This window comes from Alosa pseudoharengus, unplaced genomic scaffold (genome assembly GCF_046254945.1).
Source record: "Alosa pseudoharengus isolate Yale_2024_CS ecotype anadromous, Long Island Sound unplaced genomic scaffold, YU_APseudo_1.1 YU_APseudo_1.1_scf_13, whole genome shotgun sequence".
Classification (NCBI taxonomy): domain Eukaryota; kingdom Metazoa; phylum Chordata; class Actinopteri; order Clupeiformes; family Clupeidae; genus Alosa; species Alosa pseudoharengus.
Window position 1 is genome coordinate 7,188,130 of NW_027468598.1, and position 15,739 is coordinate 7,203,868.

A 15,739-nucleotide genomic window follows, 5' to 3' on the forward strand; every position below is an offset into this window, starting at 1 on the left:
TAATAATAACAATAACAATAAATAAATATGCAAGCAGCAATGTGGGGGCCAAGCAGTTGAGCAGGAGTTGTCATGGCAACACAATGTTCTTACATTATACACACACCCAATTAACCCCCTGTCCCATACACACACATATACACAGATAAACCTCCTCTCCCACACACCCCAATAACCCCCAACACATACGCATACCTCAAACATCACCAAATGTATTGTGCGTATTCAGGTTGTAGTCATTTGACCACATATCAAGTTTGGTGTCGATACGAGAAAGTGTTGATAATTATAGCACCCCTAGTGGTCAAAAGTCACCAAATGTATTGTGCGTCCTCAGGTTGTAGTCACGAGTCCACATACCAAGTTTGGTGTTGATATGAGAAAGTGTTGCAAATTATAGCACCCCTAGTGGTCAAAGGTTGCTAAAATTAATGTCTGTCCTCAGGATGAGGTCCCAAGTCCATATACTAAGTTTGGTTTCAATATGTGAAAGCATTGCTGAAATATGAGCCCACTTCATGTCATTATAGCGCCACCTATAGGTCAAAAGTCATCAAATGTATTGAGCTTCCTCCTAATTGGGTCCTGAGACCCTCTACTGAGTTTGGTGTTGATACGCAAAAGCCTTGCTGAGATCACTTCACTTCCTGTTTGCAAACTTGATTGGTCGTCACAGGCAACCGGTTTTGAATATGTCTCCAAAAAGCAATGCGTTTATGAGTCATGGTCTGGCGATCATCTGCGTCAAGTTTCGTGAAAATCAGAGAAACTTTGTGACCTTTGATGCCTTTTAAGTGTTTTTGATGACATCCAATATGGCAGTCGAATCAATTATGTTGACGTCACATGTTGGCATGTGTCGGCCTAAGGACCTCTCAAGGTATTAACAGATATCACTAATATGCTTTAATTCCAAACACATGACCCGTTACAGGCTAAAACGTAATTTTGTTAATTATAGCGCCACCTATAGGTCAAAAGTCATCAAATTTATTAAGCCTCCTCCTAATTGGGTCCTGAGACCCTGTACTGAGTTTGGTGTTGATACGCGAAAGCCTTGCTGAGATCACTTCACTTCCTGTTTGGCGGCTTTGCCGCCAAACTTGATTGGTCACGACGGGCGATGGGTTTTGAATATGGCTCCAAAAAGCAATGCATTTGTGAGTCATGGTCTGAAGATCATCTGCGTCAAGTTTCGTAAAAATCTGACAAACTTTATAACCTTTGATGACTTTTAAGTGTTTTTGATGAAATACAATATGGCGGAAGATCCAACATGGCGGAAATTGACGTCATGGGGTGCGTCGAGTTCGGTCTCATCCAAGGATTCCAAATATACCTTAATGTTCAAAATGTGATGTACAGTAAATGCATAGATGCAATTCAACATTTGAAACGTTGGTGGCGCTAGAGCACTCCAGGTGCAGACTTGAAACTTTGATAAATTAAACATATGACCGTAACGAATCAATGTGCCAAATTTCTCAACTTTTTACTGTATGGTTCAATGGCAAATGAGTGTTTCGTTATAATAATAATAAGAACACATAGAATCACTATGGGTTGCCTCGCAGCTTCGCTGCTTGGCCCCCAATTAATCTGATTTATAGTTTGGGAATAATGATTACCATCAAATATATGGATTATCAATTCCATATAACATCATAATTGAATGTATAACTCAATAGTATTTCAGACTACATTACATTTATCTTATCATCTATTACATCTCTGGAAAGTTATGTCAACAGAAATATTTTTTTTGGTGACATACTACATGTCACGTGCAGAGTCCACTCTTTCTCTGATTCGCCCACACTCATATTCTCATACTCTGATGATGTCCATGTGTAACTATATAATGGATGTAATCAACAAACTAATGGATTGTTACGATGACTGAACAGGCCACACATTTCTCAGGAATGTCTCTCTGCGCAGTGCTGCTGTTCTGCACCCTGTTAGCAAAGGCAGAGAAGCCTGTTTGTCGGCTGAGAGGGATTCCAGAGTTTCCTCTGCTGTCAAAGGACGGGGACGTGACCATTGGCGGAGCATTTTCCATTCACAGCAAAATCACACAGCCACAGTTAACCTTTACTAAAAGACCAGAACAACTTAAGTGCTCTAGGTTTGTTAAATAATGGACTGGAAATATCTGTGTGTCTCTGAGTGTGCACGTGAGGATGCAACATGACTTCTATGATAAAATTTGATAGCTATTTTTTCCCCATTTATTTTTCCCTAGCGTGAACCTCAGAGAATTCCGTTTTGCTCAGACTATGATTTTCACCATTGAGGAAATCAACAGAAGTGGAACTCTGCTTCCAAATGTCACCATCGGTTATAGGATATATGACAACTGTGGTTCAACTCTGTCATCTATGAGGGCTGCCATGGCTCTAATGAATGGCCATGGACTCATAGCAGAGGAATCGTGTACGGGACAATCAGCTGTCCATGCTATTATAGGAGAATCAGAGTCCTCCTCAACTATTGTGCTTTCCAGAACAACCGGACCCTTCAAAATACCTGTGGTAATATTTTTGTTATAGTGTAACAGTTCAATGTGAAAAATACAGTATACATATGTGTTTTTAACTTTCCTTATTTTATTTATATATAAATATTGAAATTCATTTGTATCTGTCAGATCAGCCACTCTGCTACGTGTGAGTGTCTAAGCAGTAGAAAAGAGTTTCCCTCCTTCTTCAGAACCATAGCCAGCGACTACTACCAAAGCAGGGCCCTGGCTCAGCTGGTCAAACACTTTGGCTGGACCTGGGTGGGCGCAGTGAACAGTGACAGTGACTACGGCAACAATGGGATGGCAATATTTCTGGACGCTGCAGAGGAGGAGGGCATATGCGTGGAATACTCAGAAAAATTTCACAGAACAGAGCCTAATAAATTGCTAAAGGTTGTGGATGTTATCAGAGCGGGAACTGCCAAAGTGATAGTAGCATTTCTAGCCCATGTTGAGATGAATAATCTGCTGGAACAGCTCACTCTCCAAAACATAACCGGGTTACAAATGATTGGTGTTGAGGCCTGGATTACGGCTGACAGTCTGATTACCCCAACAAGCTTTAGCGTTTTGGGTGGGTCACTTGGCTTCGCGGTGGGGAAAGCCAACATAAGTGGCTTTAATGATTTTGTGATAAAACAGTTTTGGGAAACGTCTTTCCAGTGTCACAAGAATAACACATCAGGAGATGAGAATCTGTGCAGTAAACATCAAGACCTTATTGAGTGGAGGCACTATAATGAGGATGTACCAGAACTTAGATATTCAAGCAACATCTATAAAGCCATTTATGCTATAGCACATTCTCTGCACAGCCTTCTACAATGCAAGGCCCATGTTGGATGTGACAAAGAATTGCAAACCGAGCCTTGGAAGGTACATCTACTATAGTACAAAAAAAGCAAAGAAATAATGCTCTGACTACACTTCAACTGCATACAAAAGTAGCATATCATGTCTCTTTTACCACAGGTGGTTGAGTCTCTGAAAAGAGTAAATTTCACTATAAAGACCAACGAGCAGGTGTGGTTTGACAGTACAGGTGCGGCCGTAGCCAGGTATGAAGTGGTGAACTGGCATCAAGGGCCAGATGGAACAGTGCAATTTAAGCCTGTGGGCTACTATGATGCCTCACTGCCAGCAGGACGTCGCTTTGTCCTCAGTGAGGACACTGTAGTGTGGCCTGGGGGTTCAAAGCAGGTATGCTCATCAATCAAATAATAAAACACGATAAAAACCTAGTACGGTAATCCAAACCGAATATTAAATGTAATGATAATGTGAAGAGAATGGCGTCCTCATATACAGCTGTCTGTCTTCAATCTTGCATGCTGGCAAGGGCAGGGCTTAAATGACTTGGAGGTTACAGCTACATTGACTGTGTTAAAATGATTTCAATATGTGTGAAAATAATCTTAGAGTGATTGTGTGGCTATTCTATCATAATACGTTGGTATCTGAAATGTGATTTGTCACACAGAGGCCTGTGTCTGTGTGCAGTGAGAGCTGTCCTCCAGGCACCAGGAAGGCTGTACAGAAAGGCAGGCCTGTCTGCTGCTATGACTGTATACCATGTGGAGAGGGAGAGATCAGCAATGAAACAGGTAATTCAGAGACAAGGTATAGAATGCCTAGAAACCTGGCCTGTGAGTCATTATGCATTCTCTTAACACTGTTCAGGATGCACTGTCTGAGCTCTGGTTTACATAACCCGTACCAATACTGCGGGTCAGCATCTCTAACCATAGTGATCATAATTCTCTTACAGATTCTAATAACTGCAAACTGTGCCCAGGACAATACTGGCCAAATCCTGGCAGAGATAAATGTGTATTAAAAGCTCTCGAGTTTCTCTTATTCACAGAGGTTATGGGAATAGTCTTAGTATTTTTTTCATTGTTTGGTGTCTTTTTAACTGTAATCACAGCCATTATTTTTATGTTAAAGATGGATACACCTATTGTTAGAGCCAACAACTCAGAGCTGAGCTTTTTACTGCTCTTCTCACTGACTCTGTGTTTCCTTTGCTCTCTTACTTTCATTGGTCGGCCCTCTGAGTGGTCCTGTATGTTGCGTCACACAGCGTTTGGGATCACCTTTGTTCTCTGCATCTCCTGTGTTCTGGGGAAAACAATAGTGGTGTTAATGGCCTTCAGAGCCACTCTTCCAGGCAGTAATGTCATGAAGTGGTTTGGGCCTCTGCAACAGAGACTCAGTGTTCTTGGCTTCACTCTCATACAAGTCCTTATTTGTGTTCTTTGGTTAACTATATCTCCTCCCTTTCCTTACAAGAATATGAACCTTTTCAAAGACAAAATCATTCTTGAATGTGATGTGGGTTCAGCTATAGGATTCTGGGCCATATTAGGCTATATTGGACTCCTTGCACTCTTGTGTTTCATACTGGCTTTTCTGGCTCGCAAACTACCTGATAACTTTAATGAAGCCAAATTCATTACATTCAGTATGCTGATATTCTGTGCAGTCTGGATCACTTTCATTCCTGCTTACGTCAGCTCTCCTGGGAAATTTACTGTAGCTGTGGAGATATTTGCTATTTTGGCATCTAGTTTTGGTTTATTGTTTTGTATATTTGCTCCAAAGTGTTATATTATTCTAGTACGGCCTGAATTAAACACAAAGAAGCATATGATGGGTAAAATGCCTTCTAAGTCTCTGTAGTACACATAATGAATGGTGAATACACATGTTAAAATGCATTTGATATATTTTATTTCATACAGGAGGTTGATTGTGATGAATGATTTTGTGTAACATATGTAATAAATATGAGCTTCAATATGACTCCAAAGTTTCAGCACTTCCACCCATACACAAGTAAAACATTAAGAAGCAATTGATTCTATGGCAAATCAGTGTTTATCAGTGTTTCCTAAAGCCCAAGATGACATTTTGAGATGTCTTGTTTTATCCACACCCCAAATATATTAAGCTTAGTTCAAGTTGCAATCAGAGCATTTACAGCAGGTACAGTATACTAAATATTTAATCAAGCGGCGATTGCGGGGTCCAAGCAGCTTCACAACAGTTCACACCAATTTAGGGTATGTCATCAAATAAGGCCAAGTATCACATTTTCATGTCCAGCGTTTCTAGATGTGTGTCAGTTGGAGATTCCCCTATGGATGGAATATCATGAAATTCAATTTGCATATAAGGAATGTTTGGTCATGATTGGACCTTCTAGAGTAGTTGTAGTAGTGTGCACGTCCCCACCGGTCAGGTGCAGGGCAAATGGAACTAGAACTCAAAAAGGATGAGATGCCCGCACTTTGCTAAAAACTCCCATACATTTATTATGTGCTGCAACGTTTTGACCCGGCTGGGTCTTCCTCAGGCAAATGTCATTCAGCAGTGGCTCAAGCGTATAAACCTGCTCAGCTGATCATTCATCAGCTGAGCCCATTCACACTAGAGCCCGACCGATTTATCGGCGGGCCGATATTATCGGCCGATATTAGGCATTTTCCAAACTACCGGTATCGGCATTTATAATGGCAGATAAATGAATATTTTAAAAATAAAATAAAAACGGACGAAACACCCTTCAACCATAGAATGCTTCAACCATGTCATGCGGGTTGGCGTTGTATAGTTTGTCCACCAGAGGGCACTCTACACCGTCCCTGCTGGCAACACTCGTGTACAGTATAAGGCGCCACACATCCTGCAACGTGCTGATCGATCCAGCCAGAGTCGGGCAGAGAGAACCAGTTATCCGCGAGTGAGATCATCAGTTAAGTGTGTTCATGGTGATTTGGTCACGAGACATACATTGCTTGAATAACAATTAAAAGAACATCCCCATCAGTTCTCTTAACTCAAATAAGCATGACAAAATTTGTGAAAACAATGTCCAGTTTTGCTGCTGTTAAATAAGCCGAGAGTGAAGCGGAATTAGCTAGTACGTTACGTGTAGTTGACTGTCTGTCCTTTTAACTTTTGACAATGTGACTGAAGATGTATTTCTTTAATAGCATGACAGTTATAGCAGTGAGACGTATCATCTCTCCCCGGCCTGTTATTTTTAAAGCGTATGTTTTACAATTTGCAGTATGACGCTATCCATTGCTAAATTATGGCTCATCATAGACTAGCTAACCACAAAGCTAGCTAATGCCATGAATATCAGTGGAAGACCGCTAACGTTAACATAAATGAGCTTGGAAACCACAACGAACTTATTCTGCCTAAATAAAGTAATGATTACTGTATTTATAACTAGTATATCTGTAGTTACAGTCCCTGCATTGTAAATGTAAGTTAGACATGCGAGGAGTGAACATTTAGACATAGAGAAAAAGTATCAAACGTAGCTTGTGCAAAACGTAGCTCATGCATAAAAGTTAGCTTTTCTTTTACACGTGTGTGAAATCCAATGACGCCAAGTGTGCGTTTCAGACTGTCGTTCAGCCGCAGCATTAACGAGTTACATAATGGATTTAGATCACTAAGTAGTAGGTTTTACAAGGCAGGCAGCAACTGATGATTGAAAATGGTTCGATGTAGCTTGATGGAAATAATTTTAAAAGTGCTGGTAAAGGGATAAGCAAGCTGACATTGTAATTATAAGGTAGCTTAAGGCAATAGGGACTAATTATTACACAGGCACACTCAAACATTTAGGAGTGACCTTTATCTTGTTTAATGATAATACAAATGATGATGATAGTAATAATGTCATCATTATTTTTTGTAATTATTAAGTCTTAGTTCAAAGTTATATTTATGAAGCTTACCAAGTCTTTTAATACTGGTAACTTTGATTTGGTTGTTGTTGTTATTGTGTTTTTGTTCAAAAGACTTCAAAAGTTTCATATCTTAAGTTTCTATTTTTATACATTTTATTTATCAGAACTTTAATATATTTCGATGTTCCTCTATTCCACTGTGACAATATTATTTAAAAATAAACAAGTTTGTTTTTAAAATGCATTATCATATTATTTTAGTCAATACTCATAAATAACTACAAATAACTAATGTTAGGGAAATCTGTTAATGTTTTGTTGCGCGTTTCTGAAAATATATATATATATATATATCGGCTGATATATCGGAATATCAGATTTTTAAATCAACAAATATTTGTATCGGTATCGGCCTTCAAAATCCTTTATCGGTCGGGCTCTAATTCACACTAATTACCAAGGCCTTGAAAGCCTAAGTATCACCTTATCCATCACACATGTGTCACCACATAAGACAATTAGTGATGAAAATACATATACAGTTTCCCCACAAAAAAACAAAGAAATAGAAAAAGACTCCATGGCTCGCAAAGTAAAAAAAAATACATTGTATGTTACCTTATCCCACAATGACATAATTTGTCACATCAGAGCAATCCCACACACAATATTACATGAAGAATCAAACACCCCCATGTGCTGTGTAAACACCCCCATGTGCTGTGTAAAATATTCCCCACTCGTGTTTGAGTTTAAGAAGTCCATTCAGAAACACTGGTACATCATTGAATCTGACCCCAAGCTTAACAAGGCTCTCCCAGACAAGTCCCGTATGGTTTTTAAGCGTGTACCTAATCTTAGAGACCATTTGGTTTGGAGCGACATGCGCCTCGATCGCGCACCACTCCTGCCGCCTGTGCCAGACGGAAATTACAGGTGTGACAGCTGTGTACAATGTTCATACACACATAAATGTAGGACATTTAACCACCCGCACACTGGCAAAGCTATACGCATTAGTGGTGCCATTACTTGCAGCACCACACATGTCGTGTACATGATATTGTGTCCTTGCGGCCTAGCATATGTGGGCAAAACTATGCGAGCGTTGCACACTAGAATCAGCACAGGAGCAGTATTAGAACGGGGGATGAGCGAAGTCCAGTAGCTGCCCACTTCAAGCGAGCTGGCCACAATGTTAGCACACTAAGAAATGTTGGGGTGGAATATGTAAATAGCTCTCCAAGAGGAGGCAATGGTGGTAAAAGGCTTCTCCAAAGATAAACTTTTTGGATTTATTACCTCAATACAATATCGCCAGGGGGTTTAAATGAGGAATTTGACATAAAGCCTTTTCTCTAATGTACTTTTTTGTATCTTCATGTAATATTGTTCGTGGGATTGCTCTGATGTGACAAATTAGGTCATTGTGGGATAAGGTAACATACAATGTAATTTTGTTACTTTGTGAGCCATGGTGTTGGTCTTTTTCTATTTCTTTGTTTTTTTGTGGGGAAACTGTATATGTATTTTCATCACTAATTGTCTTATGTGGTGACACATGTGTGATGGATAAGGTGATACTTAGACTTTCAAGGCCTTGGTAATTAGTGTGAATGGGCTCAGCTGATGAATGATCAGCTGAGCTGGGTTATACGCTTGAGCCACTGCTGAATGACATTTGCCTGAGGAAGACCCAGCTGGGTCGATCCCAAGCCCCATTGCCACTGTTGCTAGGTTGGACAAGTTTGGTCGTACAAGCTTGAAAAATGCATGCGGTTTTGTTTTGCCACATGCCACGTATGTTACTAACTTTATAGCTTCAAAAAGTTAACAGTAATACAGACTATAGTAGCCTATGTGATGGACCCGTTAGGATTTCTTCCAATTCCAATTAATTTTGTGTTCGGCATGTTATGGTTAACAGCTAATGTTACCCAACTTCACATAATTTATCCCTACACAAAACCTCTCCCAACCCTTCTTATAAAGTTTCTTATTCAACTGATGCTTATTCTAAATGTGATATGCCACTGACATCATGTGTGAAGAGTTAACTAAATGTTGTACAGCTACAATTAAATGTTTTAATTTGGTTTGTGGGCCCCTAGGTAACATTGTCTGTAGCCCCCCCCACCCACAAAATGGCCTACCACATAAGCCAACAAACCATTGAACCACCAAATAGTCATACAACATCACTGCAACGTAGATACAGCAAAAGCTGAATACCAAGCAGGCCTACTCACACTAGGCATAGAATAGAATAGAATAGAATAGAATAGAATAGAAAGAAGAGAATAAAACCTAGGGCACATTCTGAAGGACAATATTGGATAATTCCCAAACATTGGTGGGAACATATGTTGGCCTACAGTGCGTGGCGGTTATGACCTTGACTCTGAGTAAGAATGCCTCTGAAGTCAGAGAGACTATTGGCCTGAGGCCTTTTGTGTCTGACCATGACAAAAACTTTTTCACCTCATTTCTATGTAAAGTGCACACTGGTTTAGCATTACAAACATCCAGTGTTGAGTTGGGAGAAGGTTGAATATGAATATGAAGTAAAGTACTCTAAAGGAATAATACGGTATAGAATGTTTTAAAGTTCAAAGTTCTATTTTCATGTCCATGTCTCACTTACCTAATTTGAACAGGGGTCATGCTGGACAAGTAGGCCTGAGTTGCTGTTTACAGTGAAGTAGGACAAACAGGTGAGGGACTCTCTGGGGACCAAGCTAAGGGCTGCTCCTTGATAGGCAGAGTGCTTTGAGAGTTTCCCTAGGAGGCTTTGACTCTGCCACAAGCTGCCAGATGGGCTCAGACTAAGAGGCAGTCACCTGGATGAAATTTAGCCTTCAAAACATGTAAACACCTGGCTCTTTAATTAAACCTCACCTGGCAAGAAAATAAATTTAAATGACATCTATGGGGCATACAATGGCAACGCAGGTCCCAATCAAACCAAGCGTGAGAAATTAATTGTTTATTTTGAGTAACTGTCACAAGTAGTCTAACCTAATGTTTGTCCCAGAGCAAAGTGACAAACTAAGACAAAACAATTACAATAGGCTCACCAATTAAGTGATCTGAAAATACACACTGGTGAGACCAATTACTCTGGAAAAACACACAGCATGTCATCATTCTGATGACAATCTACGATGACAGAACATTGTGGTCAGATTTGTCGGACATGCTTTCAAACAAAGCATACATTACAAAAATGCCCTGTATGGACATGCCTGATGACCCACACCAACAGTACATGCACCCAAACAAAACATGCATACCGTAATATACTAACAAAAAAACACATGAACGCACACATAGACATAACCACACAAATTCACACACACGCACACACGAACAAATGCGCACTTGCGCGTGCGCGCACACACACACACACACACACACACACACACACTTATTAATGTTTTAAGGTCAAGATTAAACAATTGACCTTCTCCTCAGGAGAGACTGATTTCAGTATTTCCCTTTTTGTTCGGCCTGCATGGGTTAGGCCTGTCAGGGCAGCTCAGATTTAAACATCCACAGGATCATGAATACTAATTATAGATATAGGGGATATTTCTCAACATAACAGTAAAAGTGAATGTAAAGATAGAATCATATGACACCAGTGGCGTAACTATAGTAGGTGCAGCAAGTGCCGTCGCACCAGGCCCGTGACCTCCTGGGGCCCGTCGCTACCCCCGCCCTGCCTCCTTTTTTTTTTTTTTAAGAACTTCACCATTAAGAATCAAACTGTCAAATAAAAACGGCTAAATCAAATTACCATCTTTCTTTGTTGTCATACTGTTTCGCCAGAGTATCTTTCTTTCTACTGAGATGCAGTAAGGATTTCTGGGTAGGCTAAGTGATTTGTTGTGATTTTTAAATGGATGGTGGCTGCACATTTCAGTCATCGTTCCGACCAAAATGCCCTTCAAACACAAGAGCGGCTGCAAGAAGCGGCAGGAGCGTAAAGAGCAAGGGGAAAGGGTGGCAAAACTCCCGAAATTAGACCAATTTGGATTTTTAACCAAGAGTGACCGTGAGGACAGGACACCTAGCAGCAGCAGGTGTCCATTGAAAATACCAGAGCCAGAGCATTAAATATTGGGAACATCGTTGACGGTTTTGCACAACGAAAGGCTCGTAAGATGGCCTTCTTCTAATGGCCTAATTCACGCATATTGGGGATTGTATGCATATGAATGATTTTATTTGGTTTCTGCACGGTTAAATAAGTTAGGCTACATTACGTTTTGTTTCTGCGCAGTGCAAGTTTATAAGCAAGCAATCTACGCTTGCAGTTTCAGCAGAGGGTTGAAGAGGCGCATTGAGCGCATTGAGTGTTCCCATAATTCCATGCGAGTTGATGTTAATGCAGTAATATTAGATTACCCTGGCCTGCAGGCTGTTAATAAAATTATTTTTAATGTTTTCACATGTAATGGATCCTATGTAGTCGTGTGTTTTTTATTTGAAATTGTAATCTGTAACTACTAAACTACTTCGGTGCCTCAGGCCCTTTGCATAAACAACTGAAGTCACCCTTAATGTGTATTGCATGTATCAGAGCTAATTCATCCTGGGCTAAAGTATGTCGGTATGGGGACCGCGTAGCGCTCTCGCACCTGGGCCCACCATTGGTTTGTTACGCCACTGTATGACACATTTGGCTTGGCCTTTACATAACCAGTCTAATGTCAATGGTCAGGTCAATGTCTGTCTGGGTATCTGTGCCGGATACCCTGTGAAGGCTATACGGTTGGGTTGCCGCCCAGTTCATGTTTTTAAATGTGACATAGCCATGTAAAATAAAGGCTTTTTATATATTTTTGGATACAAAGAGTGCCTTGGATTTCCTCCTTTTTCAAATGATAATTTGTACTGTTGAAAGGTTAGAGGCAGGTCATCAACTTCATTGGGAATGGTAAATGGTCTTCACCTCTTGGCTTTTTAAAAATGAGGTTACAAGTAATCCACAGGGCTATATGAAATAAAAACAGAGCTATATGAAATAAAAAATTTAAATCTAATCTTTGCAGAATCAGGAAATATGATAGATATGAGTTGTAAAGGAGTTATCTATAGAGTGTAATAATGCACACCATATCCATAGCAGGAGTGTACCTAAATGATAAAACTGTCACATCTTGATAACATGATTTATGTGCATATTTATATAATTGCTTCTCAACTTTTCAATATCTTCAGGTAGTCACATATTTATAATTGTTCTACTACTACTATTAATACTATGTTTATGGTTATGGTATTTATCAGACATTTTTGTCCAAAGTGAATATTTATTATTATTATTATTAATACTTCTACTAATACTACTACTACTACTACTACTACTATAATAATAATAATAATAATAATAATAATAATAATAATAATAATAACTAGAGAATGTAATTCCAGGGAATTACGAGTGCATGAAAATGACGCTAGGACAGACATGGTGGTTGCACAGCTTAATAAAAGTTGATAGTTTAAAAGTAGACAGTTTAAAAGTTGAATGTAGATTGGGAGTTGATCACACTAGTTGACTGAAAAGCCCAGGCTGCCAAACAGTTGTGGGCAGAGGACACAATTGGCGGGAGTCATAGCTGATGACAACTGACAGTTGGATTGATTCAAATATTTCATAGGGAATTATTGTAGTCTAGGTTTGTTAAATACTGGAATGGTTTAAAAATATCTGTGTGTCTGTGAGTGTGCACGTGAGGATGCACCATGACTTGTTTGATAAAATTTGATAGCTATTTTTCCCCCCATATATCTTTTCCTAGCGTGAACCTCAGAGAATTCCGTTTTGCTCAGACTATGATTTTCACCAATGAGGAAATCAACAGAAGTGGACTCATAACAGAGGAATCGTGTACAGGACAATCAGCTGTCCATGCTATTATAGGAGAATCAGAGTCCTCCTCAACTATTGTGCTTTCCAGAACAACCGGACCCTTCAAAATACCTGTGGTAATATTTTTGTTATAGTTGTAACAGTTCAATGTGAAAAATACAGTATACATGTGAGTTTTTAATTTTCCTTACAGGTATTTATTTATTTATAAATATTTAAATTCATTTGTATCTGTCAGATCAGCCACTCTGCTACGTGTGAGTGTCTAAGCAGTAGAAAAGAGTTTCCCTCCTTCTTCAGAACCATAGCCAGCGACTACTACCAAAGCAGGGCCCTGGCTCAGCTGGTCAAACACTTTGGCTGGACCTGGGTGGGCGCAGTGAACAGTGACAGTGACTACGGCAACAATGGGATGGCAATATTTCTGGACGCTGCAGAGGAGGAGGGCATATGCGTGGAATACTCAGAAAAATTTCACAGAGCAGAGCCTAATACATTGCTAAAGGTTGTGGATGTTATCAGAGCGGGAACTGCCAAAGTGATAGTAGCATTTCTAGCCCATGTTGAGATGAATAATCTGCTGGAACAGCTCACTCTCCAAAACATAACCGGGTTACAAATGATTGGTGTTGAGGCCTGGATTACGGCTGACAGTCTGATTTCCCCAACAAGCTTTAGCGTTTTGAGTTGGTCACTTGGCTTCGCGGTAGGGAAAGCCAACATAAGTGGCTTTAATGATTTTGTGATAAAACAGTTTTGGGAAACGTCTTTCCAGTGTCACAAGAATAACACATCAGGAGATGAGAATCTGTGCAGTAAACATCAAGACCTTATTGAGTGGAGGCACTATAATGAGGATGTACCAGAACTTAGATATTCAAGCAACATCTATAAAGCCATTTATGCTATAGCACATTCTCTGCACAGCCTTCTACAATGCAAGGCCCATGTTGGATGTGACAAAGAATTGCAAACCGAGCCTTGGAAGGTACATCTACTATAGTACAAAAAAAGCAAAGAAATAATGCTCTGACTACACTTCAACTGCATACAAAAGTAGCATATCATGTCTCTTTTACCACAGGTGGTTGATTCTCTGAAAAGAGTAAATTACACTATAAAGACCAACGAGCAGGTGTGGTTTGACAGTACAGGTGCGGCCGTAGCCAGGTATGAAGTGGTGAACTGGCATCAAGGGCCAGATGGAACAGTGCAATTTAAGCCTGTGGGCTACTATGATGCCTCACTGCCAGCAGGACGTCACTTTGTCCTCAGTGAGGACACTGTAGTGTGGCCTGGGGGTTCAAAGCAGGTATGCTCATCAATCAAATAATAAAACACGATAAAAACCTAGTACGGTAATCCAAACCGAATATTACATGTAATGATAATGTGAAGAGAATGGCGTCCTCATATACAGCTGTCTGTCTTCAATCTTGCATGCTGGCAAGGGCAGGGCTTAAATGACTTGGAGGTTACAGCTACATTGACTGTGTTAAAATGATTTCAATAAGTGAAAATGATCTTAGAGTGATTGTGTGGCTATTCTATCATAATACGTTGGTATCTGAAATGTGATTTGTCACACAGAGGCCTGTGTCTGTGTGCAGTGAGAGCTGTGCTCCAGGCACCAGGAAGGCTGTACAGAAAGGCAGGCCTGTCTGCTGCTATGACTGTATACCATGTGGAGAGGGAGAGATCAGCAATGAAACAGGTAATTCAGAGACAAGGTATAGAATGCCTAGAAACCTGGCCTGTGAGTCATTATGCATTCTCTTAACACTGTTCAGGATGCACTGTCTGAGCTCTGGTTTACATAACCCGTACCAATACTGCGGGTCAGCATCTCTAACCATAGTGATCATAATTCTCTTACAGATTCTAATAACTGCAAACTGTGCCCAGGACAATACTGGCCAAATCCTGGCAGAGATAAATGTGTATTAAAAGCTCTCGAGTTTCTCTTATTCACAGAGGATATGGGAATAGTCTTACTGTTTTTTTCATTGTTTGGTCTTTTTTAACTGTAATCACAGCCATTATTTTTATGTTAAAGCTGGATACACCTATTGTTAGAGCCAACAACTCAGAGCTGAGTTTCCTGCTGCTCTTCTCACTGATGCTATGCCTCCTTGCTATGCTCTCTTACTTTCATTGGTCGGCCCTCTGAGTGGTCCTGTATGTTGCGTCACACAGCGTTTGGGATCACCTTTGTTCTCTGCATCTCCTGTGTTCTGGGGAAAACAATAGTGGTGTAAATGGCTTTCAGAGCCACTCTTCCAGGCAGTAATGTCATGAAGTGGTTTGAGCCTCTGCAACAGAGACTTACGGCTCCCACACATAGCTGCGTTCCGTCAACGCATGCCAGTGGGTGTTCCCGACGGTAGCTATGCAAATGACTTGAAGTAAAACCGTAATGTGATTGGTTGGTGCCGTCCGTAGATTGGCTTGATTGGCCGGTGCCGTCTGTCGGTGCAGCAACAGCTGAACTCCTCAACGCGAGCCATATTAGGCTATATTGGACTCCTTGCACTCTTGTGTTTCATACTGGCTTTCCTAGCTCGTAAACTGCCTGATAACTTTAATGAGGCCAAATTCATCACATTTAGTATGTTGATATTC

The 15,739-nt window shown here is 40.3% G+C and overlaps 1 protein-coding gene and 1 pseudogene across 1 annotated transcript; both read left to right on the forward strand.

Annotated features, from left to right (window-relative positions):
- Positions 1-2,247: 2,247 nt before the first annotated feature.
- LOC143121549 (extracellular calcium-sensing receptor-like) lies at positions 2,248-5,206 on the forward strand. Its single transcript, XM_076281965.1, has 5 exons — positions 2,248-2,534; positions 2,651-3,400; positions 3,497-3,724; positions 4,005-4,128; positions 4,293-5,206. Exons 1-5 carry the CDS (start codon positions 2,280-2,282, stop codon positions 5,204-5,206), a joined length of 2,271 nt encoding a protein of 756 aa, XP_076138080.1. The 5' UTR covers positions 2,248-2,279.
- A 2,610-nt stretch (positions 5,207-7,816) lies between these two features.
- LOC143122250 (extracellular calcium-sensing receptor-like) lies at positions 7,817-15,684 on the forward strand (annotated as a pseudogene).
- The last annotated feature ends 55 nt before the right edge of the window (positions 15,685-15,739 follow it).

Excerpts from the sequence above, each read along its gene's own strand:
- LOC143121549 (XM_076281965.1), top strand. The coding sequence starts at position 2,280 with ATGATTTTCACCATTGAGGAAATCAACAGAAGTGGAACTCTGCTTCCA. Across the intron at positions 2,535-2,650 it reads GACCCTTCAAAATACCTGTG|ATCAGCCACTCTGCTACGTG; the intron begins GTAATATTTTTG and ends TGTATCTGTCAG. Across the intron at positions 3,725-4,004 it reads GGCCTGGGGGTTCAAAGCAG|AGGCCTGTGTCTGTGTGCAG; the intron begins GTATGCTCATCA and ends TTTGTCACACAG.